Consider the following 26,261-nt stretch of genomic DNA (forward strand, 5'->3'; position numbering starts at 1 on the left):
CTCTTCAAGCAGGAAGCCTAACATGGGGCTCGATCCCGGGACCCTCAGCTCATGAGCTGAGCTGAAGGCAAACGCTTAACCAACTGAGCCACCCAGGAGCCCCTTGTACCTTCTCTTTAAAAACCACTGGATTTCATCCTCTAGCAAAGGCACTGTTCTAACATCTGTAGTAAATTTTAAGTACTTCAATACAAAAGTATTCCAGTGTGATTTACGCATTTTAGTGTGTTTCCCTTCACATCTTACTGGCATTACTTAGCATCTCAAGCACCAATGAGGAATTATTGCGGGAGTGGTTAGTGGTTATCCGGCATGCTCTCATCAGATGCCACAAAGCCAGAGGTAGCTATAAAAAGATCTAAAATATCTTTGTCTCTGCCCAACCTTAAAGGATTTGTTAATTTGCATTATACAGGATAGAAATGATTTTTTTTTCCTTGGCAAAACAGTGAGTGTTTAAGATTTATGTGTGGAAGAAGTACCATATGGTTATCTTTGCTTTGCATGAACAGAGTACGGGAATCAAGCATGCCCACTGCGAGGAAAACCACAGGCTCCAATTCGCCTGCTAGAGTCCCAGTCGTCACCGATTACCCCAGGATAATTTTAATAGCTCCCCCTTTCATTCTCCAAAGTCTTTTTTCTGATTTGGGCAATAATGTATATGGATGCCCTTCAACAGCATACCCTACTGAAAGGCCCCATATTTAATAGTATAATGAAAACTCTATGACCTTCTGTCAATCGACTGCAACAACGCTAGAGCTGAATCCTGAAGCTGAAATATGAGTACATCCACTTCAAGTGAGTGACTTCTTCGGAGGTACGTGTTGGAATACCTACACAGACAAAGAATAGGTTGTGACAGGTTTTGCACCTGCTGGATAATAAATGTTTGTATTTGTGTGTGATGCAGTCAGAGCCTCGCTTTCCTTACAATGCGCTGCCCGGAACGGGGCTTGTAGGTGACAAGGTCTTCGGTTCTCACCTGCCTTGAACTATGGGAGGCTACAGACATATTTCTAAACAATCAGTAACAAATACATTCGCTCAGGTCTGTCTGCAGAAGACGTCCACCTCAAGGACACCGTGAAGTTTGTCACTGTGCACAAACCTCTGAAAGCCACGGAAACGAAGCTGAGTGACACAAAATAGTACATGAGGAGACTGTACATCTACAAAACAGTGAGGAAGGCAGGAAATGCTTGGGCCCCTGAGACAACAACATGACAAGGACAAACAAAATGAATGAAACAGAGTTGACCCTTGAGCGGAGCTAAGGCACTGGCCCCCGCACAGTTGAAAATCCACATGTAACTACTGATTCCCCAGTAACTTAGACACAAATTGCCTGCTCTGGACTGGAAGTCTTACCAATAACATATAAAGTCAGTGAACACAAATCTTGTATGCTCTATGTATTCTATACTGTGTTCTTATAATAAAGGATGCTACAGAAAAAAACGTTATGAAGAAAATAATCAGGAAGAGAAAACACATTCACAGTACTGTAGTATATTTATTGAATAAATTCCGTGTGTAAGTGGACCCAGGCAGTTCACTCCCATGGTGTTCAGGGGTCAACTGTATCTTACCAACCGCAATTCTTGGAATGAAATCAACCTCTGAGTTGAAAATCTTGCGATGATCTGGATAATGGCAGACTTGAATTCAGCATTACTGATAAAGAGCAGAAATACCAAGAATGTTCATCAAAGATCTTTAAAGGAAAGGTGGTTTTATTCCACAAAGGCCTGGAGCAGGCTTCCCTCTCCTCCCCTTACCCAGCTGGAGAACCTGATCACAGCAGAGCCAACGACGCCACTGGCTCACTTTTCTTTATCTCCTTCCTCACGTCGCTACCTACAAACATGACGCTAATTGTATGGGTATGATTTTTATTTTTTTTATTTTTTTATTTGTTTGTATTTATTTATCTATTTATGAGACAAAGACCACGAGCAGGGGAGAAGGCCAGAGGGAGAAGCAGACTCCCCACTGAGCAGGGAGCCAAATGCAGGACTTGACCCCAGGACTCGGATTAAGACCTGAGCCAGAGGAAGACAATCAACCAACTGAGCCACCCAGATGCCCTGGATGTGCTTTAAAGACAACGATAATTAAGTACTTTTAAGTCTTTGTTCTCTCGTGATTATGTCCGGTCTTCTTGACGGGCCTCAAATCCAAATTCCCCATTTACCTGCAGTCCCCAGCAGATGAATGCTTTTCCCAGATTTGGGGGAAAATAGAACTTCTGGCTGGAAGTGACCTCAAATTCTTGCCAGGAAATCTACAACTCCGTGTGCCTATTTCCAGACCCACCATGTCACTCTTGTTGTAAGAGAATAAGCACCTCTTGCTACTTTTTATTACTAGTTCAGCGCCCATCTTCTAACACGAGGCTATAGGCTCTAACCTCAGAGATATTGAGGGTCCATTTCCAGACCACCGCAATAAAGCACATAGGACAACAAAGTAAGTCAAATGAATTTCTGGGTATCCCACTGCATATATAAGTTATGTTTACACTATACTGTGGTCCATTAAGTGTGCAACAGTGTTATAATCTAAAAAACAATGAGCATATCTTAATTTTAAAAAACTCTATTGCTAAGAAATACTAACCATCATCTGAGTTTTCAAGGAATCATAATCACTGATCACAGATCAACATCACAAAAGGAATAATGAAAAAGTCTGAAATACCATATCACCAAATTGTGACACAGAGACATGAAGTGAACAAATGCTGTCAGGAAAATGGCGTCAGTGGACTTGGTCAACACAGGGTTGCCACAAACCTTCAGTCTGTGGAAAAACAGTGTCTGCACAGCACAATAAAAGGAGGTAAGCCTGTATAAGCTCCATGAAGTCTGGAGCACTGTCTCAATTAGTCATCACTGTAACCCTGGGTTCTAGCACGTTTGGCATGTACTAGTCAGCCAGTAGATACTTGTTAAATGAGTAAATAAAAGAAAGATTTCCTGGTTTCTCTTCTGGACTTCAAGAACTGCTTTTCTCCTTTTGAAAGCCATGACAAGAAATATATCTCAGGAGCAGAGGCTCTTCTAAAAGCTACAGGAGGAAAAAGTTTGGGCATTTGTTTTCCTTGGCACCCATGGTACTTTGCTCAAAATAAGCAACGTGTTCCATACTTTTACCTACTGACACATCAAGTCTGTTTGCAAACAGGACATGACTGCACCTGCCTGTGCATCCTGACTTTAATTTTTATTATAAAAACTCTCAATCTGGCAAAGTAGGATTTCAACACTGCCATGATTAAAGGTTAAATAAATAGCAATAACAAGGTCCATTCTGGATCCGGCACAAAGATTTACACGGAAGCCCATCCCTTAGCACCTACCACCTATTAATCAAAACAGTATCCCATTCTAAGTGATGGGACTTACAGCAAATGTTTAAATTTAAATTTATTTTTTTAAGATCTTATTTTTATTTGAGAGAGAGTAAGCAAGCACACGCTCACAGGGGAGGAGCAGTGGTAGAGAAAGAAGCAGAATCAAGCAGACTAAGCACTGAGCACAGAGCCCGACATGGGGCTTCATCCTATGACCCCAAGGTCAGGACCAGAGTCTGGTGTTCAACTGACTGAGCCACCCAGGCAACCCTAAATTTAAATGTAAATAAAGTATCATTTCTTATCTGTTCTGTATACTGACTTTCTAAGCTCTCATCAGAAAAGAAAACCATGGGGTTAGAAGAATAAACGCCATGCTCTTGCTCCATTACAGATCCCTCTGATTCCCATCGGCTGATTTACTTTCTGCCACGTCCAGAGCAGACTCTCCCCAACTAAGGGAGGAGCCCTGCAGATTCTCAACATCTGACAAAGCCCGGAACTGCCACAGAAATATAACCCATGTAACAAACACAGACACACACGCACACATGTTCCTAAAGAGTTCTCAATTTCTTGTGCCTTCTGGCTTAAAAATTGAGAGAAATGAGAAAAGTTCCACAAAGCAGTTCATTTAGTATTTTATTTTACTCAAGATGTAAGTCTGAGGAGATTGAAAACTGCCGGCTTTACCTGTCAACGGGACATCCCGAAATGTTTTCTAAAATGAGCTTTCCATGAACCACAATATGCGTCCTACACTGCATATCATTTTAATAATTTCAGAAAAGCTCATAATTTCTGTAGAAGGTGGTCACATTTATATCTACTTTATGAATATACATATGCATGTGCAAACATACTATGAACACATACGCTAAATCCAGAAGGGTTTAAACCACATTGTTAGCTTCAGAGGCTTTGAACCCTTTGACAGTTCAGTGGGTAAATACTAACCGTATTTGAAATTTCAGTGCATACAGATTACATTTCCCTAGTATATTCTTTCTTCTGGAACTAAAACATTAGGCATCAGGAGTAAGTTACGTTTTCCACATCCATAAATAACATCTTATGATACTGTACTTTGGGACGCCTGAGTGGCTCAGTGGGTTATGGCCTTTGCCTTCAGCTCAGGTCATGATCCCGGGGTGCTGGGATCAAGCCCCGCATCCGGCTCTCTGCTCGGCAGGGAGCCTGCTTCCCTTCCTCTGTCTCTGCCTGCCTCTCTGCCTACTTGCAATCTCTGCCTGTCAAATAAATAAATAAAATCTTAAAAAAGAAAAAAAAGACTGAATCTTATTTAAAAAATGATACTGTATTTCCTAATATCTCTTTTAGTTATAAACTTTAGATCCAGAGAATTATTATTCTATAAAGGATGCACATCTAACTCATCCATATTTCTAGCCAGAAGCCCTTAAACCGCTCCTGATTTCTTAAACTGTTCCTTTAAGACCTCCACAAAGGAACACTTCTGGTCCTCATAAAATCTTCACCTAGGGGCGTGAGGGTGGCTCGGTAAGTAGGTTAAGCCTCTGCCTTCAGCTCAGATCATGATCTCAGGGTCCTGGGATGGAGCCCCGCATCAGGCTCTCCACTCAGTGGGGAGCCTGCTTCCCCCTCTCTAACTGCTTGCTGCTCTGCCTACTTGTGATCTCTGTCTCTCTCTCAAATAAATAAATAAAATCTTTAAAAACAAAAACAAAAAACCTTCACCGAAGTTCACTGAAGTTAATCAGCTTCCAAAAATATCTCCTTCCCCTGATCATGGTTTACATCACCAATCTCTTTTGCACACCCATGGAAACAGGTTTCTGTTCAACCAAGGCTCTTGCAGAAAACTGCCCCTTCATTTTATTTTAATTTTTTTGAGATTTATTTATTTGAGAGAGAGAGAGAGAGAGAGAGTGAGCAAGCAGGGAGAGGGGCAGGGGGAGAGAGACAGGCAGACTCCCTGCTGAGCATGGAGTCAGACACGGGGCTTGATCCCAGAACCCTGAGATCATGACCTGAGCTGAAATCAAGAGTCAGACACTTACCCACGGAGCCACCCGGGCACCCCTGCGCCTTCAGCATAACAAAGGAGATGAGCAGACACACCGAAGGCCCTGTTCCCACTCCCAATGCCAGGCACACATACATACAGTATTGCCTCAGCCTCCCAATGGCGCAGTTTCCATGATTATGTTATTTAAGACCTACCTCTGGAATTAGTGCTTTTATGTGTGGCAGGGGGTATGTGCCCAGGGGAGATTGAGGGAAATGTGAGTAGGGAGAAATTTTCTTTCCAATTGCCAAAGGCCCAGACTCAAAAAATTTAGCCAGTTTCCTTTTTTTTTTTCTTTTTCCTTCCCTGTTCTTTTCTCCCTTGGTCCTATACGGAGTTGCCCTCAGAAGCCATCTTTCAGTCTACCATTGTTAGATAAGGAACTACTGGGGCACCTTACTGGTCCAGTCAGTTAAGTGCCCAACTCTTGCTTTAGGTTCAGGTCGTGACCTAGAGGTCGTGCGATCGAGCTTTGAGTTAAGGCTCTGGGTTCAGCACAGAGTCTGCTTCTTCTTCTCCCTCTGCTTTTCAGCGCCAACCCCCAACCCACACATTTTCTCTCTCTCTCTTGCTCTCTCTAATGAGCATATAAAATTTAAAAAGACAAGGAATTATTTTTCCATCAAAGAAACGGTGAAACTATTTTGAATCCAGGCTTAAACTTATTGATTAAATAAGTAAATATTATAGTAAAAAAAAGAAAAAAGGTAGAAAAATTCTACAAATATATACCAATGGCTAAACTGAGCAACATGTAAGCTTTTTCATGAGCACTTAATGTATCCCAAATGGGAGAGAAGCCACGTCTAGGAGAACAGTGAATGCAATCACACACCAGAGCGACTCTCTTCTACCCAGCCCCTAGCTTACAGGACACTCAAGCGATCAATGGCACCAGGGAAACAGAGTGTTCATGCTCTTTCAGAACAAAACCCCGATGTCAGCCAAGAACTGAAATCAGTTCTGGGCTCGCACTGTGAAATGTGCTTTAAATTTGCCTGCGGTTGTTTTCTCCAGTGGTCAAGGAGAATATGCTACTGATTTGTGCTTTGGCATTTCTATGGGGCACTGACAGGCAGCTTTTTTAAAACACATACTTGAGTGATTTCGACAAAGCTCTCTGTGTGACTGCAGCTTCACTAGAAGTCCTAACAGTGCTTGGAAAAGTATGTACTCACTAAGTTAAATAAAGGGCCAAAAGGCATGAGTAATTAGCTTGGGGCTAACTCGACATCAGGAAATTAATTATGTGCTTCAAATGTTACCTTTATCTTCACTTTCTAATGATACTTATATAAGTATTGATCTTCATAATACCTGTAAACTTTCTACGGGGCACAGAGGACAGGACACAGAAGATAACAGGTTTCCTAACCAAGTTATCACTGTTCTATACCAGCAAAGCTGGTAGTAATCACAGTAACAGAAAAATCTGGATACCTGCTCTACTAATAAATTTTTCCTTTAAAAGCACATGTAGCTTTTCCTCAACTATATTATACAAAAGTCTGTCCTAATTATACATGTTATCCATTCAAATGTTACTTCAAGCATAAACAGTCAGTTGAGATTAAAGGTCATGTGTGATATTGTATCTATGATAATATAGGACTAATTATGATGCATAACAGTGGGGTTAATCCTACTTTTGGGGGGCTGGGATCATTGTAACTGTTTGGTTTCTTCCAAAAGAAAAAATGCTGATATGGCTTCAAAATTTTTATTTTCATTTTTATGGCACAGTGCCAACTTCAACTGCTGTTTAGAATTACCCAAGACCTATCAGATAAGAGTAAACCACTGGGCAACCAGGAATAAACACATTTCTACTTCTTGGAAAACAACCCTATACATTAAAAATTTGAAGGTTCTACACTAGAAACCAAAATGTTTGAGCAATAATTTTCCAGTTTACTTTTTTAATTCCAACAGAGGATAAAATTCTAAAATAGTATCTATTCTAAAATAGTATCTGTGTTTATCTGGATAAATTTAAAATATAAAGAAATCTGATTTATTGGCATGCCCCTCCCTTTCTCCTCCCCAGCTTTTTTTCTTTTAAAGGAGAAACACAATCTATATAAATAACGGGTTTACTTCCAGTTTCTGTGGTGTGTGCTCTACCATCCCACAGACCTTCCCCATCCGGACAGGGGCACGCCTGTGACAAACACCAAAACCCAACAACTACTGGGAAGGGAGGTTCCAACAAGTCGGGAAAGAACATACCAGGGAGAGTGCAGTGTTCTCATCACAGAGACTTCTCCAAGCCCTCTCACAGGAGCAACTATGGGAAAGACCCCTAGGATTATGCAGTGGTTTTTAATATTCACATTGTTTCTGGTCATGGGAAAATGCCAGCATAAAGCTGGTGATAATCTTACACCGCAACTGATGAAGAGAAAGAGACCTCATGGGCCATGCTCTGAGCCACGGGCCTTCTATTCCCCACAACCTTGAATTCCCTCACCAACTCTATGAATGAGGCCCAGCCATCTGGCCTAGGCAGCCTTGACTAAGTCACGTAACTTCCCTGAGCTTGCGTGGTGAGAAATGATGTGGTGAGGACTGCAAGGCCAGTCCTTCTTTCTGCTCACCTCACAACACTGCATTAGTTACAGCTCACATCATTATGACGCAGAGTGGATGTCTGGATACTTTGTGCTTCCCCAGAACCTCTAGAGAGTGTCTTCGCTCCCATAGTCTATAACTTTCCACACTTTCAGATACCTATGGGTTGTAGTTCAAAGACTCATCCTTCAAGGCCCAGGCAGATACACAAAGGTCCAGAGTAATTGTTTTTTTCTTTTTTGTTTTTTAAGTAGGCTCCACGCCCAGTGTGGGGCCAATGTGGGACCTGAGATCAAGATCTGAGTTGAGATTATGTCAGATGCTTAACTGACTTAGCCACCCAGGCACCCCTTGTTTTTTCTTCATTTTTTTTTTTAAGGTCTTATTTATTTGACAGACAGAGATCACAAGTAAGCAGGGCACCAGGCAGAGAGAGAAGGGGAAGCAGGCTCCCCGTTGAGCAGAGAGCCAGATGTGGGGCTCGATCCCAGGACCCTGAGATCATGACCTGAGCCGAAGTGAGAGGCTTAACCCACTGAGCCACCCAGGTGCCCCTTTTCTTCACTTTTTAAAAAAGATTTTATTTATTTATTTGAAAGAGAGAGTGTGTGAGAGAGAGAGCATGAGTGGGGGGAGGCAGAAGCAGAGGGAGAAGCTGGCTCCCCGCTGAGCAGGGAGCCAAATGTGGGACTCGATTTCAGGACCCCAGGGTCAGAAATGAGCCAAAGGCAGACACTTAACTGACTGAGCCACCCAGGCGCCCCTGTTCTTTCTTTCCTAAAACAGAACTTACTGAGGTCATTCTGGTGGTCTCTCAGGACTTTCAAGTCATATACCACAGGAGCCACACCTTGTTTCTCCAGAAATAGCAGAAATTCATATCCTAACAAACCTAAGACTTGTAAAGGTTCCCATTTTTCATATCTAATCAACACAAAAATCTGCAGACTCTCGCGCACGCGTTGTCTGATCTGGCTCCTCCTTGCCGCGTCAGCTTCCTGCCTTGCTAACACCCTCCTCGTCCTTGGCCTTGGGAATATGCAGCAAGTGTCAGATTGGTGTGTCTCCACCACTTCCCACCAGTGGCTCCTCCACACCAAAGCCGATGATCCTCCCCTCGGGCACCATCAGCTCCAAACAGTCTTCTCTGGACCCTCAGACTGGACTAGGCGCTCCTCCTCTGGCCTCCACAAACCCCTTGCACACATCACTGTATCACCTACGCACAGCACCATCATTTGTTTCCCTGTCTCTTTCTCGAATAGACTTTCTCGTGGCTAGCACAAATATAACGTTATAGGTCTTTCCTTAACAGGAAGGAAAAATAAAAATAAAAACCTAAGTGTGAGAACGTTGACGTTGGAGTAGAAGGAAAGACCCCATACTCATTTTGTATCTCGTAGAGTTTTGTGGGCTTTAGCTATCTAATAGTTCATTTAATAAATACTTATTGAACTTATATCCTGCTAAGCACTAAAAGTACAGAAATGATTAAGACACAGGGTGGCTCAGCTGGTTAAGCATCTGACTCTTGGTTTTGGCTCAGGTCATGATCTCAGGATCCTGAGATCGAGCTCTGTGTCCGGCTCCACGTTTAGTCTGGAGCCTGTTTGTCCCTGTCCCTCCGTCTTCCCACTGCTCAGCAATGTGATAAGAGGGTCCAATGAGCACAAACAGCTATAAAATGATAAGGTAAGAATAGGTTCTGTGAAAACAAAGACTAAGAAGACGAATCATGCCTAAAGATTTGGAGGAGACCAGCCAGTTGCCTGAGCTGATGCCTGTCGCCTGGGTAGGAGTTCAGCAGCAGGAGGCACAAAGGAAGGGCAGGCCAGGCACCAAAGTCACCAGTCAAATCAAGTACAGCAATTCTGGGGCCCTCATGTCCCCACTTGGCTCAAAATGACAGGAAACATCAACTTCACTCCCTCAGTGCATTACTTCCATATACCAGAACCAACAACACTCCTTTAAGATAAGCCGTTCACACAAAGGTAGCTTCTATCAGACCATGACGGAGGTACCATCTCCTCCATACTTCGTGGAAACTATGTAAGAGACTTTACCTTATGGAAAGTGGAAAGGCAATGCCCTGAGGATGGAGTCACTAAAGCTGGCGGGTGTCAGACACTAACTTCTCCAGAACCGAGATGTCAACAGAAGCATCTTCTATTTAACAAACATACAAAATGTTAGAGGAACAATGCGGATGAGCTTGCTGCTGAGCGTATAGGTGCATTCATGCTTATCCCTCTTAGCTCAAGTGACTTGACCTTGCTTTGTGTCTAGAGCTTGCTTTCTTCAGTCGGCAAACCCCGAGCAAGCAGAATGGACAACCTGAAATGCTGTATCCTTAACTGCCCTTGTCAGGCGGCAGCTGAGGGCTCAGCAGCTCTGTGGAGACGGTCTCTTATTACCCTCCTGTCCAGGCCTCTCTGCTGGCAAAGAGCACAACTGAATAAACAGAGAGACAAGATCTGCAAAGCATCAGCACTAAGTCAATTACGACAGTGGGAAGAATGGCGATCTGAGGTCTAAATCTTCTAAACAGCAATCATCTATCCTCCGCCTAAGAAATCTGGCAACCTCGGTCCACCATATTTATGGAAGTACTTTTTAGATTCTCTGATTAATACAAGTACTTCGGAGCAGGACCACAAAGACCCAGCCAGAATACACGGTCATCCTGAGCTCAGTCCCCAAATGGGTTAATGAGAAGCTACCAGCCTCAGAAGATCATGTATATGAAAAAGATACCAGAACCATCTTGTATTGAACAAAAGGATTCATGGCTCTTGCGAGTGTTTATCATCTCCATCCTACTTCCAATTATATGACAACACGTCCAGTTTATGAGAAGAGACACTTACAATAACTGCCAAATGGTCTGCCCATCTTTTCAAAGGCCAGGAAATGATAGGCTCTCTGTGAGTGCATGAACAATTTCTTATCCAAGTCTTTGATTTCACATGTTCAATCCACTTTCTCATACCAAATCCAGGAATCTAAAGCATTTCATAAGTACTAGGCATAGATACACAATCTACAGTTGCCCCCCACAGGGCCTGTTAAATGTTCTTCCCTTACCAAGTATTCATTTCTTGAGTTCTTAAATATTTAGAAAATGTGCAAGACATGTGAAAGAGACAGTTTTTTGAACAAAGACTCAACACGCTGATGTCCTTATGTTTTTCTTCTAGAAACAGAATGCACTTCAACACATTCCCTTTAAATGCACTATTTTCCCAGTTTGTGGAAAGCACTGAGCAGAAGTTGGGAGTTGGTTGTAAACCTTGTTGATTCCCTGTGGTGCGCCTCGCTCTGGGGGAACCCAGCTCCCTGCAGGGGCAGCAAAGGCAGCAAGTGCACAGCACGGCACAGGCTGCCTCTAGGATTCCAAGTCAGCTCACACAGGTTCCCAGGGAGCCTCTCCACTGCTGTCAGGCCATGGTTCTCTCTATGTAATGGAGGCCCCTCATACTTCCCAGCATGCAACTGCAAACCACACTGGCCTGACCCGAGTTAGCTGGAAAAGCAAAGGCTTCTGGTTACTCCCGTGTTGACAAGCAGACACATCTAAAAACCCCTTGTTCCTCTGTTCCAACATTTAATTGTCACTCCCCGCCTCTGCTCCCATCTCACCCCAGTTCCCAGCCAGTACTTCTCACTGGGAGGGTCTGCACGAACTTGCGCAGTCATCCCATTTTCGGCCCATATTGGAGTTTACCAGCCACCTCCTGACCTATCACACCAATAGGATGTGCAGAAATATTTAGGCTCTGAGACCTGCATCACCACATTACACAACTACATGACCTTTCTTAGTGATAAGCCTGATTTGAGCTGGTTTTCTTCAAGAACTTTATGCCTTTTTCCAGTACACTTCTGTGATTAAAATTCTGCAGAGTGAGAAGCTTAGTTTCTACTACCTTTTACACAGAGCAGCTGGCACTAAGTTTTTCCCGCTTGCATCCCATCACCCTTATAATTTTCTAGTAGCATTTGTGCCTTATTTCTTTCTTCCTGTGTCTACTTATTTCTCAGTTATGATTAGACTTGTTTTTATATTTTATTTCGAGCAAAACTGAAAGTAAGATACAAATACATGCCTTCAAAAACTAATAAGCAATTGGGGGGAAACTATATCTACACATGTACCTGAACAGACACTAATTCCAAGTGTCTGCTGTAAGAGTGTAAATGGAGAACAAGAAAGAAGATGGATTCGTCCTCCAACGGCTGACCTTCCCACTCATCTACCTCTTGCATGCCAATGAATATATTTCAAATATTGGGTCAATGTCAACCCAAGCAAGCTCGAAGTTAAAAGTCCTCTGCAAACTACTCGAGCTTTTCCAGGTATCCTGCCTAAGAACCTACTACGTTACAGGCGTTCATGAAAGTACAGAAGCACTAACCATAGACTCTAGGAGAAAATATTTTATATCTTGGTATGTAAAAGGAGCCCACGACTTGAATATTTAAATGTTTAAAGCCAATGAATAAGGAACTATTGTTTTCTTTAAAAATACATCTTTTGGAGGGCACCTGGGTGGCTCAGTGGGTTAAAGTCTCTGCCTTCGGCTCAAGTCATGATCCTGGGGAACTGGGATGGAGCCCCCATTGGGCTCTCTGCTAGGCAGGGAGCCTGCTTCCCTTCCTCTCTCTGCCTCTCTCTGCCTACTTGTGATCTCTCTCTCTGTCAAATAAATAGTTAAATCTTTACCAAAAAAAAAAAATCTTTTGGGCACCTGGGTGACTCAGTGGGTTAAAGCCTCTGCCTTCAGCTCAGGTCATGATCTCAGGGTCTCAGGACCAAGTCCCGCATCAGGCTCTCTGCTCAGCGGGGAGCCTGCTTCCCCCGCCCCTTCTCTCTGCCTGCCTCTCTGCCTGCTTGTGATCTCTTTCTGTCAAATAAATAAATAAAATATTTTTAAAAAATGCATCTTTTCAAAACTGTCCTGTCATGTTTTATTTCAATTGCAAAATAAATAAATTATAACAAAATATTAGAAAAGTTTTCATGTTAGGAGACTTATTTTGCCTTTACTGCCCTGATTTTTACATTTAAAAACAAAATCATGTTCATCGCTTAGAATAAGGAACTGTACTTCTTTAGATAGTAAGTTTCCCTTGTACTATTAAAATGGTTTTTAAATTATAAAATTCCTATATTCAACTTTTCAGAAACACTATTATATTATAAAGACCTGTATGTCTGTATATACAAACATGTACACACTTTAATCCTTTGATTAAAACATAAATATGTAATATAAACTTTATACATAAATACATGTTAAACCATTTTAAAGAAGTTCTAAAAATAACTAAAACTCCATTTTGCCCAACTATTTTCAGGCTGTCTCTAAGCAAAGAAGAGTGGAAATGGAGTCCACCGTCCTAACCAGCCTCAATCTTTGAATAATACGGAGACCTACAACAGTTTTCAACTAACAGATTTGATCTGCTTGGTTTTGTGGGACTGCTGAGTTGAGAACAAAAGGCCACAGCCAGACAGCTGGCCCAGTGTGATTCGTCAGGAGACTGCCATCTAACCTTCATCTGGCCAACAATCTGGAATTAAAAAGTGGCACCAAGAGGCGCCTGCCTGGCTCAGTCGGTTAAGCATCTGACTTTGGCTCAGGTCACGATCTAGGGTCCTGGAATTAAGCCCTGTGTCATGCTTCGTGCTCAGTGCAAAGTCTGTTTGTCCCTCTCCCTCTGCCCCTACTCATGCTGTTTCTCTCTCAAATACATAAATAAAATCTTTAAAAAAAGAAAAGTGGCACCTAATCTATGCTTATGGAAATATCTGATCAACTGGGTTTCAAGATCTTTACTGATCTTTAGGAGACTGAATCTATATTCATCATTCACTGTTTGATAAAGCGCCTTAAAAAGCACTGATGGAGCCTTTAGATCTAGGTCCAAAACAAGTACCTAAGACTTCAAAAAAAGTAGTTCTTATCAAATCCTCGGACCTGATAGGCAATTTTTTTCTTCAAAATCATATTCAATATGACCATTTATTTTGACACAAACAATTAGTCTGTCCCATGACTGGCTGTGCAAAAAACAGCCTTCTCTAAGTTGGTAGAAAGGGACAGAAAAATTCAAGCACTTCATCTGTGCATCTGCTCCTCACGGCAACAAGCTGACTTAGGGGCAACACCGACTACAGCAAAGCCCTCTGTTCAAGAGAAGCAAGCCCATGCCTTCAAGAGGCCATGGAGCAGTCACTGAAACTGAGCGCTCCAAACAGTCACCAGCATCCAGAATAATAGCCTGAAACTCAAAAAGATGTACAGAAAATCTAACCCCGATCTGGTTCAGTCCCAGGGGGATGAGAAAAGCTATTGTCTTCTATCAAACACTGACTCACTGACAATTGGAGGGAAAAAAATACAAATTCCAACGATTATGAAGTTAATAATAATTTCATCGGCAGCAATACTCAGGAAGTTGATTAGATGATCGTAATGGGTGAGTTAAAGCGAAAGGAAAAACACCCTTAGCATAATTTAATAAGAGCTTCAGACTGAAGCATATTCAAGGGTTTCATGAAAGACCTTCTCATGGCCTTTTAATAGCTCTTTCCAATTCCAATTAACTTGTTAAATGCCAATTCTCACTACCTCATCAGCAATCTAAAGCCAGCCCTCTCTGATTAAATCATGAAATTATCGTTAGCAGCACAATGTCTGCTGATATTTATGGACGGGCCAGCGCAGATAAGCAGCTCGCAATTCTCCACGCCAAGAGAAAAGGAAAACTGGAGTGGGTAATTAAAAATAATACATTTTATTCATCTTTGGGAGGCTCGGAGTGACATTTACCTAACACACCACCCTTCCTAATTGTTTCACTGGGGTTAATATTCAGATTAGTATAACCTTTGTGCAGACCCTTCATAGACAATACAGAAATGTTGATTGAGAGAGAGTTCATTTACATGAAAAAGCCAGGTTGGTACCCCAGGAATCAGAAGGTACCTGTCAACTGGGAGCTGTGCTCCTGCCAGCGTGTGGAGTTCGATCACCCCCTCACGAGTCACTCAAATGTCCGCAGAGTCCCTCGCATCCGCCTGCAGGTTTTGCTTCCCTGGCTGCCCCCCACTGGGTGCTGCCCCAGCGCTGGAAGCCTCGCTCAAGAGACCAGTAATCACATCCAGAGCTCTGGTCGAAAGTTCAAGGTTGCTCCAACCCCCAAGTAGGGGACAGTCACCCACCGAGCTGTGAACAGGTCAGCTCTGCCACCCTTCCCTTAGACTTGAATTTCTTCTATTCCTGAGTATTTTCGGACAGCAGCCCTCTGAGAAGGTGAGTCTGAATCCCCAAAGGCAGGCCCCCAACACCGCCTCTGCTTACATTACGCAAAGACTTCCCGTGCATACTACAGTCTCTTTTTTTATCCCCAATCTTAAAATATTATCATGGGAGGAAAAGAATCTTTGAAGGTAGAAAACAATATAAAATGAAATAAGATGAGTAAAAACGACCATTTAATCTATATTCTAGGCATTATGAAGTTCAGTCTCTTCCAGAAACCAGGTAAGTGGCTAAGACTTCACTTTGATGAATATGCTAAAGGACCGTTTTGATTCTTTTATGGATCAAGGAGTTTGAAATATATGAAGTTCCATCAAATATTTTTTAAGATGCAGGGGCTGATTCTGCTTAGAATTATACTTCTAATAAGAGGCAGTCAAACATAGTATTTGTGAACAAAAATAACTGCTGTGCTCCTGTGGCCCTGTACCTTCCAGTTAAGGACGAAAGTCCACAAACCTAAACAGATGTCAAGCGTCACATTCATATCAATCGTTTGGTGAAGACAGGGTATTACCCTAAAAGAAACTGCTAAAAATGTTAGCGGGCTTTGCCTATTTATCCCTCCCTCTCCTGGCATAGCATCTGGCACAAAGGGGGTGTTCCTTAGCTCCGTCACTCCCCACCCACACTTCTCTCAAACTGGCAGTGGATTTCCTTGATAAAATGCTACTGGCAGTATTTTTACTTTACTTTATGTCATCACAGTCCTTAAAAGCTTAGTTTACGAAGAACTGTATCACACTTTTGAAAATATGGCTTAGGGATGCCTGGGTGGCTCAGTCGGTTAAGTGTCTGCCTTCAGCTCAATCTCAGGGTCCTGGGATCGAGCCCCATGTCAGGTTCCCTGCTCCGTGGGGAGCTTGCTTCTTCCTTTCTCTCTCTGCTCCCCCTGCTTGTGCACTCTCTCTCTCTCTCAAAAATAAATAAATAAATCTTTTAAAATATTTATGGCTTACATAAATTTCATAAAAATTATTTAATTATATGCATAAATGGCATTTTTATGCACAGCTTATGTTAATGTGTTGTTCCTGTTGACAAATTATTTCATGTTCACATATTTTTAAATTTCTCCAACTAAACAGTTTCAGGAAAGGAGGGGCTCCCCCGTCCATTTTCTCCTTTAGCACCACTGCACTCCTCCAGCACATAAGCCAAAGATAAACACCAGCCGGTTACACTTAAATTGGCTTCTTTTGCCTCTTGAGGTCAATTCCCTGACACTGCCCTCTTCCCTATCTTTAATGGTAGTTAGGAAATTTTAACCACAGAAAGAGACCCAGTGAGGTTGTTTGAAATTGCTCTGCTCGGTGCGGGGGAGAGGCAACTCCTCCGCCAGTTTCCAGGATCTGCTCCCACCTGCTGATGACAGGGAACAGCCCTCTCTGGACTCAACTTCCCTGTAACACTTGGACACGAATACTAACAAATATTTATGAATATTCTAGACATCTCAGGGGCCTGGTTCCATGTCTACGGCTGAAGTCCTCATCTTTCTGCCCAATGTGGTGGCCCCATCACTCAAATAGTTTAAACCTGACCCTGGGTCATCTCACACCTCCCTCTCTCTTCTCTTCTTCTTCTTCTTTTTTTTTTTTTTTTAAAGATTTAATTTATTTTTTGACAGACAGAGATCACAAGTAGGCAGAGAGAGGGGGAAGCAGGCTCCCTGCTGAGCAGAGAGCCTGATGCGAGCTCGATCCCAGGACCCTGGGATCATGACCTGAGCCAAAGGCAGAGGCTTAGCCCACTGAGCCACCCAGGCACCCCTCTCTCCTCTTCTGACCTGAGTCAATCTCAATGTCCTGTCAATTTTCCATGTTCCTTATACTAACTTCCTGGTCCATTCCCAATATTACTGACATGGTTCCGATCCCAGTCATTTCTCACTTGAATTTTTGGAGTATCTCACAGCTGGGCTCCCTGATTCTACACTTCCACGGCAGAACTTACACCCCACTCTCCACATGGTGGCCAGCGCAAGCTACCTAAACCTAAGGTTGTTCCCTTCCTACTGCCTCCAACAAAACCCTTCTTGGGTTCCTTCTCCCCCCACCATAAATTCTCACGTGCAACTCTGGGCCCTTGAGGATCTGGCCCCGGCCTACCTCTCCTTTTACCCTCCACATTTCTGGGTCACAAAAGGTCCCTCTTACTTCCTTTCACTTAACATGTACTCATCTCCTAAGACTAGGAACACTCTCCTCCTCCAGTGTCTCTGATGGCCCTACGGCTGTGTCAGCAGACTTACCCCAGGCCATTCGCTCTGTTGATGTGTCTTCCCTCCATATTTAGCCTGTGAGCTCCTCGCTCGCAATCCATGTGTCTCACAGGGCAAGGCTTCAACGAACACTGAAGAATGCATGAATATGTGGAGTTCAAAGGGCAGAGCCAAAGATCTATACCGGAAACCCGACGTCAAAGATCTGAGGTGCTAATATAAAGAAAACCCTGTTACCTTCCCCAAGGCAAATTTTTTTTTCATTGTCACCAGTTTCCTAAAATAACTTCGATTATTTTGAGGATATCAGAGCTATTGAAAGAATAATTCATATTACTCTTTGTGGAAAAACGATTTGTCTCTTCATCCGCAGGAAAACACGTCCCTCTGCGATTTAGTTTACTCCTGTTACTGAGCTCCTGACCCCCCACCCCAGCCCCTCTCTGCCCACATCCCACTCCTTCCCTTTCAATGGTCCTTAGCTGGATCACCTCCTCTAAATTCACAGAGCCAAGTCTTCATCATCTCTCCCTCAGATTATTTAACAGTCTCCTCACTCGTTTCCCCTCCTCTCGCCTCCCCGCTTCATAATCCAGTCTTCAGACGATCTTGAGTACCAACCGCAACTCTGATCATGCCCTGAAACCTCCTCAGGTGAACAAGACGAAGTTTAAACATCTTACTCTGAAATTCAAGGCCCCATAACACCTTGTCCCCTCCTGCCTCTCTAACCTCACCTCCCTCAGCGCATTCTAGAATCGCACCAATCTGCTGATTACGGGTCACATCTTTTCAAGCCGAGTTACCACATCTCTTCAGTCTTGCTCACGACAGTCCTTTGACTTTTTATTCCTTTGCCAATTTGAAAAATCCCTACTTGTCCTTGAAGAAGACCAGTTCAAACAAGCTTCTCTCTCCTCTATAAAAACTTTAAAACTGCCCGATTATAAGTCATGGCTACTTTCAGGGTTTCCAAACATTTAGTGTATACTCCTGGTATAACATACAAGATACTGGCTCGATCTCCATTATAAAATGGAAATTCCTTGAAAGAAAGAAAAGTCTGTGAATTACACATCTTTGAATATTCACTGCTTAAGATAAAGCCTAAGACAAATCAAGTGCTCAAAAAAAAAAAAAAAAAAGTTTGTTGAATTTTGTTGCCTTCCTTATGTAACAAGCTCTCAAAGGCAGGAACAATACTTTATTCATCTTTGCATTTTTAGGAACACCTACCACAGCTCCAAGACCAAGGCTTAATTGTGGAATTAAAGACTGACCCACTTTGGGGACAAATACACAGAAGAAACAAATGAGCTAATGTGAAATATCTTTAAAATATAAATATTTCCAAATTTATGGAATCATTTTTATGAATTACTTCTGGCAAAGACTACAGCAGGGCTACTCAGATATCCCACTGGCCTGGAATTCTTTTATGGATCCACTGTGAGATAAGAACCAGAATAAAGAATACGCATTTAGAAACTTTGAGGACAACTTGACAAGGCTGAGACATCCAAACATATCATCATGGGCTTGTCTCCCTGAAGAAAGCATCAGCTGGGGTTGGTCTTGGTAAATATATGTGCTAAATGGTGTGTAGGGCCAGAGCTCCAGGCCAGTCATGGCTTAGTGACCACATACTGGTCTGTGATAGATTGGAAATGGTAAGAAAAACAAAAGGCATTTCACCGGAGACAGTCCGGAAAACACTAGCAAAAAAGAAGAATTCAACAAACTCCCATGTACCACAGCACACTTCTCTGTATTTACTTTCCCAACATCCTTGAGGCCTTTTTCCCCATGACATAAAACATTCCATGTAGACTTGAAGCCGCTTTCATGTCGCTCCCCAGTCCTGTGTCCTCTTTCCCTCTCAAGAGACAGCCTCCAATCTGACTTTTTAAATAACCTACGAAATCCCGTTCCAGGAGTGTGAAATTTCCTGCTGGGGTTTTAGAGCAATTAGAATTCCTTTCACACAAAAAAAAAAAAAAGAAAGAAAAGAAAAGAAATTAAAATTTAACAAGCATAAGTGTTAAAAGCCCTGTCTGTTAATTTTACGTGAAAACCTGTGTTGTGTCCTCTATCTGTGACCCTTCAGCAATGACTGACAGACCTGAACTCCAAGTAAAGGGACATCTGGTACCTTGACCTTCAGAGGGAGAAAGACCTTCAAAAGCCCACAACTCAAAGAGAAAGATAAAAGTGCATGTTGCCAGGGTGTAGAAAGAAAAAGATTCCCACTCACTTGTACTCATAAAACAGGCTTTCCAAGAACGCTTGGCTGATGAGACTTAACTGTAAGAGATGCTTATTCATGACAGAGGTCAGCATGGAGAAGACGTAGAGAGAAGAAATGCCGGAAGTGACAGGTGGAAACCACGGGCTTTCCACAGTTAATCAAATGGACACAACAATGCCAAATGCGCCTCCTGAAATCCAAACCTTCTATTTCTGCATCACTGCCAACTCATTTCCAAAACCTCTACTGCTAATCAAACCTGTTTGGCGGCCTCCTTATCAAAACTTTGCAAAACTTTAATTTCACCCTCATGAGCCCTGCAGCTGTAAATTAATTGAATAAAATTTACAAACATTATGCAGTAAGATAAAGCACTTTCGAAGTCTTTTCCCTATTCAGTGGACTTAGCTGCCTAGCAGGCCAGTTTTGCTTGACATGAGTTCAGAGGCCCTGGAAACCATCCTAATCCTACTTGCTAGGCCTTGTGCCTGTTCACAGAACCGTGTTAACCCAAACCTGGAAAATTAATAAATCTCAGATGGGTGTAAGCACTCAAATACTCCTGATACTTCTTGCCATTTATTATACCAAGGCATCCTTTGCAATGGGAGAATCCTTCTCAAAAGACCACAAGGGCAGCAGAAAAAATCCCTGAGGTTATTAGCAGGCAACAAAATATCTCATTGAAGATTGCTGCCCTCTAAAGCCAAAGCCAGGGATTAAATTTACTGAAGGTGAAATTGCCTATACTTTGGTGTAATACAGATATTCCCAAAATGGTTTTCTGAATTCCTCCATTTCACATTTCTTGCAATTTTTAAACAGCAAGAGGAGTAAGACTGATTGCTGTCATGTCTGCGGACTGTACCATGCAAGTCAGCTCATCAGGGGTTACAAGTCCCTACATCACATCAACAGAGAGAAGACAAAAGACTATTAATTTCTCAAAATGAGAACTCCTACTAGACTGAGGTACTGTAATTCACTTATGATCTCCATGGCTACCAAGGAAGAATTGAAATGCCCCCATCGGGATGGTTTTCACAGCACAGGAGTCTCTCCCTCCAACTGGGGTCAAGTCTATCGGCTTCCAGTTTCATGAATTCTATCTGCAGGTGCAAGCCCTCTAGCCCAAGAGGAGCTGTGGGGGCAGAAGCTTCTCTCCGACATCCATGCAAGCCTCCACCATCTGCAGAAGACCTGGATTTGCAAAAACTGAGGTCGAATGGAGCTCTGTAGACTTCTTAAGCTCTGGGAAACATTGTTCTCAACTATAAAGATAGGACTCAAGGAGGGGTGGTGTGAATGGTAAATTAGAGGAAGTATCCCAAGAGCCCCGCACATAACAGGTTCCTATCAAGGAAAAAAAATTTGAAATGTAAATTCTTCTATCTTTCCCTTCTTTAGAAAACAAACTAAAAAATACAGCCAACACATCCCACTGACAATTGTTCTTTAGATATATGGTCTCGTGCCAGAACCAAATAAGATCACAAAGAGATTCTTTTTAAAATTTAATCACAGAAAAGATGGGAAATACCAGCGCTTGATGGCTATGAAAGTGATCTATCTCCCTGCCTCTGGCTCCACCAAGCAAGACAGGGATATAGCCCCTGAAATAAATGCTCATGCTTTCCCTTAGTAATTTGGACAGTGGGAAAATAAGCTGATTCAAACAAAGTCCATTAAATAAATAAAATCCTAACACTTGTCTCTTTAGACAAAAAGCAGATGGTAACAATAGGAAAGATTGCTAATGCTTTGGCAAACTAATCATTCTTCCAAAAGCCATTTATAAAAGCCCACCAGACGTCCGGCTGTGAAGATGCCACAGACAAATCCTGTGGCAATTGTAAGTGTATTTAACTGAAGACCAGAACCACAGAGTATCATGAATGAATGAATGAATGAAAATCACAAATAAATCTAGAAAGAAATTGTTGTTGTTGTTTTTAATTTATTTGACAGACAGAGATCACATGCAGGCAGAGAGGCAGGCAGAGAGGGAGAGGAGGAAGCAGGCTCTACACTGAGCAGAGAGCCCGACGCGGGGCTCGATCCCAGGACCCTGAGATCATGACCTGAGCCGAAGGCAGAGGCATCAACCCACTGAGCCACCTGGGCACCCCTACTGTGTTTTTTTAAATCACAGAACCATAGGTTCAAAGAGCCAAAGTTAAAGGAAAACGTAGGTATCTATCTCCACTTTATTGTGTGACCTCAAAACATTAAGAACTTGAGTGGGTTGTCGCCAAGGAAACAGTCAAATTGAAGCCTGGGTAGTTTCTGGAAAATGGAAATCCAGCAAAAATTGCTCATATCATGAGAATAACAACTGACTTTGGGAGTCCAACCAGAAACAAACACCTCGTTGGACCCAGGAAGAATTCAACAGAGGAAATCCTTATGTGACTGCCTGGTGCCCTCATCTTCTCCCCCGACCTCCGACCGCCCCCCAGGCCAAGTTCTTACCAAGCGCCTCGTAGGTGCCCAGCGCTGGGCCAGGTGCTGGAACAATGACAACAGTAACAAAGTAGAACAAATTCCTGACCGTGAGCAAGTCACAGTCCAGGGAAGTCACAGACAACTATAATACAAAAGCACAGGAGTTGCACTAGAGAAAGCCATGGGTTAGCTATGGTGTCCCAGAAAACGCCCCCAGTTGCAATTTCAACAGAGATGATGCCTTCCCATATGTAATGCTATCAACATTCTCCCAGTCCCCAAAGTTCACCTTCTAAATTCCTTGATCTACTGAGTTCTAGATGTACCTCTAAAATATCCCGCAAACTGATTCTGACCTCACAGTCACTGCCCGCTGCTTACCACCAACCCGACACCTTCTTTTATAAATGCTAACCAATCAGTGTCCTCATTCCCAGTGGCCACAACCTCCACTATTTACTGCTCAGCTACTAAAATATTTCCCAACAACAAGAATCTGATTTCACTCCCTTTCTTAAAAGCCTCCAATAGTTCCTGTTGGGTAGAAAAGGAAGTTCAGATTACTTAGCACAGCTCAGTCCAAGCAGCAAAGCAAATACTAGCATTATGTCCCCCTCCCCTCAAGCAAGCTAAGAGAGAACATCATACTGGACTTGGTACTCAGAGGCCAGCCCTCTGTGATCCCTCAGGAACCCACTGTTTCGTACATGATGTCCCTGTTCTAAAAGGTCCCTTCTCCTTGGCCTTGTATGCATGCTTCCTTCTCTTGCCTCTGATGCACTGATTTCCATGTAACCTTCTTTGGCTGCGGGCATATCTGCATCTAGGCCCTGACCAGCTGTAACACCGCATATACTATAAAACTGTATTCAGTATCCTGGTATAATTGTGTCTTTTCTCTTCCTACACAAGGACCATATTTTTAATCCTCTCCTAGGACCTAGAACAATGTATGACACAAAGAATATACGTGATAAAGATCTGATGAATGAATCAGGAAAATGACTCATCCACCCTTAAATACAAGTCTAATAAAGGAAATTACTACCTATTAAGCTGGTACTGTACCATCTTACAAAGATAAAATTATTCTGGGCCTGATAAAAATACTGTTAATAGTCCTGGAAACGGCCTGAATAGAAGGTTCTTTATAAATGGAGTCCTTACCATTCAGCTAGCTGTACCAGCCTATTCACGGGTGGTCCTTTTGCAACTTGGAGTGCATTTAAGGTCCCAAGTTAGCTGAAGGGAAAACAAGATTGGTATCTAACACATTTATTTTTAAGTTTGAGGTCAGATTTTATTAAGGAAAAAATGAACACTATGTGTCCTAAGAATAAGAAGAATTTTTTTTTTTTAAGATTTTATTTATTTGAAAGAGTGAGCAAGAGAGAGAGAAAGCATGAGCAGGGGGAGGCGCAGAGGGAAAGAGAGAAGCAGACTCTCCACTGAGCAGGAAGCCTGACTCGAGGCTCGATCCCAGGACTTGGGGATCATGACTGAAGCCAACGGCAAATGCTTAACTGACTGAGCCACCCAGGTACCCCAAGAAGAATTTATTTTTATTTTCATTTCTCTCTGCAGCTGAAATCTCTGTATGGTTAAGAAAGCCTTAATTTCTTGCTTGCTTCCAGCAAAGTCATTAACCTGCATTTAAAAATCCAGGTTTCATCAACAGCCTCACATTCTCGTCAGAAAATAAACAGAAGCCTCTGACCGAGTTCTGACTTACTACCAAACCACTGATTACAGGTCTCCTGGACTCCAACTTGGTTTCTTTCACTAAAATTAATTCTGCTCAAGGCGGCAGGTGCACACAGGGGAGATGCTCAGTGGAAAGCAGAGGGGCCCAGACGTACTGTGAGGATGTCAGTTTGCCATCTTGGAGCAAGGAGGAAGAAGGAGAGACTCAGGGCCAAGGGCTCAAGGAGTGAGTCTTCCTTGCAGGCTCCCAAGGGACCCATCATAAGCTACAGGAAGGCCACACCCTTGGGCTGAGAGTGGAAGTCGAGACAAGCAATGGTGGTGCTGGCTAGTACAGCCAGAGCTGCAGCTATAGCCACCGTGGCCCATCTACACATGCTTCTTCTCATTCAGCGACTTATACCTCCCTCCAGGGCAGACAAATCTTCGGAGCAGCTGGCCTTGGCAAGAACGGAGTAGAAACTGCAAATTACATGCCCAGGAGTAAGGGTCACGTGTCTAGAAATCACAGGTCAGGTTCCCTCTTGGCTTACTCTCCAGCTACATGTGCAGCCTTGGACAAGCCAGTTAACCACGGGGGACTCAGTCTCTTCATCTGGTAAAGTAAGAATCCAATCAGATCACCTCTTAAGTTCCCTTTAATTCAAAAATTCTATAATTCCATGTTCTGAATCATAAAATTAAGACACTGAGATGTGAGGAATTTTTCAAATACAAATTTTGGAGAAAAGCCTTCATGAGGATGCTTCCTCTTTCGCTGTCCATGAGACAAATCACCAAATCCTCCCCCAAAATAAACAAATATAAAATTCAACAGAAATGCCAATTAAGCTTCACCAAATACCTGACACAGGCACAGTGAACAGAGCACGATATTCAAACATGGCATTCACATGACAAATATGCCTGGGGCTCTCGTACTCTCCCTTAATAATTCACTAAGAATTTCATTCTTGGGGCACTTGGGTGGCTCAGTTGGGTAAGCATCTGACTCGTGGTTTCAGCTTCAGTTGTGATTTTGGGATTGTGAGATGTAGCCCACATCGGGCTCCAGGCTCAGCATGGAGCCTGCTTGAGATTCTTTGTCCCTTCCCCTGCTCGCACTTTTTCTCTCTCTCTCTCTCAGAAAGAAGAAAAGAATAAAAGAAAGAAAGTCATAGAAAATCAAATAAAAAGAATTTCATCCTCAGAAGAAGGCAGCTCACATACTTACATTTCTCTTATTAAAGAGAATCCAAGGTTTTTTACCATGGACACAATCCAAGGGATCCCGCAGCAGCCAGTTCTACCACTGTTACCCTTAACTTCAAGTCTACAAAGTTGTCTTCCTGTTTCGACTCAGATTTAAATGATGTGGAAGGGAACCCACATGGGTCAGTGAGGGCAGGCAGTGGCCCTCTCAATGCTACACCACCGAGAAATTCCTATGGTGACAGAGTTCAGTGCAGCCTGAAGAATAATTTGCTTTGCCTTAATACTCCTCTGGATATCTTTGCTCAAAAAGAAGTTTACTTGAGGTTCATGTCTGTCATTCCTCTAAACTCCTCTACATCGGGAGGTTTGGTTTTACTCATGTGTTAATATCTCCACACATGACTAACTTGTAGGAGCCTTCCATCTGGGCTCCTCTTGAAAAGGAAGAGTGCCCAATATTCACCCAAACTGTGGACATCCACTTTGGCATTCTACTAATTTATACACTATCACAATCATCTGGAGACAGGTATCTATCTGGACATGTGACAGTTCCTTTTCCCCATGTCACTTTACCATGTGGGGTAAATAATACAGTTAGCAATAGGTCTGCTCAGCTTCTAACTAGTGTAAGAGTCAGCTTAGGACAGACCTTCAGGGGCTTCTCAGTAACCAGCCCATATTGACCAGTTAATGTATACAAACCATATAGAAATTAGTTTTGGAAGAACACTGCTTATAACACAGTATATCTACCTGCACAAAAAAAATTCTGTTGTTTTAATGAAGATTTTATTTTTTAACCCTAGGTAGTGTGGGCCACATACTCCCTATGAACTTAAAACTATTCCTTGCTGGGGCACCTGGGCTGCTTAGTCGGTTAAGCATCTGCCTTCAGCTCAGGTCATGATCCCAGGGTTCTGGGATTGAGCCCTGCATCAAGCTCCCCACTCAACAGGAAGCCTGCTCTCCCTCTCCTACTCCTCCTGCCTGTGTTCCCTCTCTCGCTGTATCTCTCTCTGTCAAATAAATAAATAAAATATTAAAAAAAAAAAAAACCTATTCATTGCTAAGTCATTATGGGATGAAGGCCATACTGCATGTTATGAGTAACCTCAAATTTACACTTACAC

At 42.8% G+C, this 26,261-nt stretch overlaps 1 protein-coding gene across 4 annotated transcripts in view; it reads right to left on the reverse strand.

The window, feature by feature from the left end:
• Positions 1-26,261, reverse strand: part of SMYD3 (SET and MYND domain containing 3) — a 781,274-nt gene that overhangs the window by 359,548 nt on the left and 395,465 nt on the right. For 2 of the 4 annotated variants that reach the window (XM_082702357.1, XM_082702358.1), the window contains exon 6: positions 17,568-17,750. The exons of the other annotated variants lie outside the window; for them this stretch is intronic. In XM_082702357.1, the coding sequence (XP_082558483.1) occupies positions 17,568-17,750 (183 nt within the window). The remainder of the gene's footprint in view (positions 1-17,567; positions 17,751-26,261) is intronic. 4 annotated transcript variants of the gene reach the window in all.

Source organism: Mustela nivalis, assembly GCF_964662115.1.
Source record: "Mustela nivalis genome assembly, chromosome: 16".
Lineage (NCBI taxonomy): Eukaryota > Metazoa > Chordata > Mammalia > Carnivora > Mustelidae > Mustela > Mustela nivalis.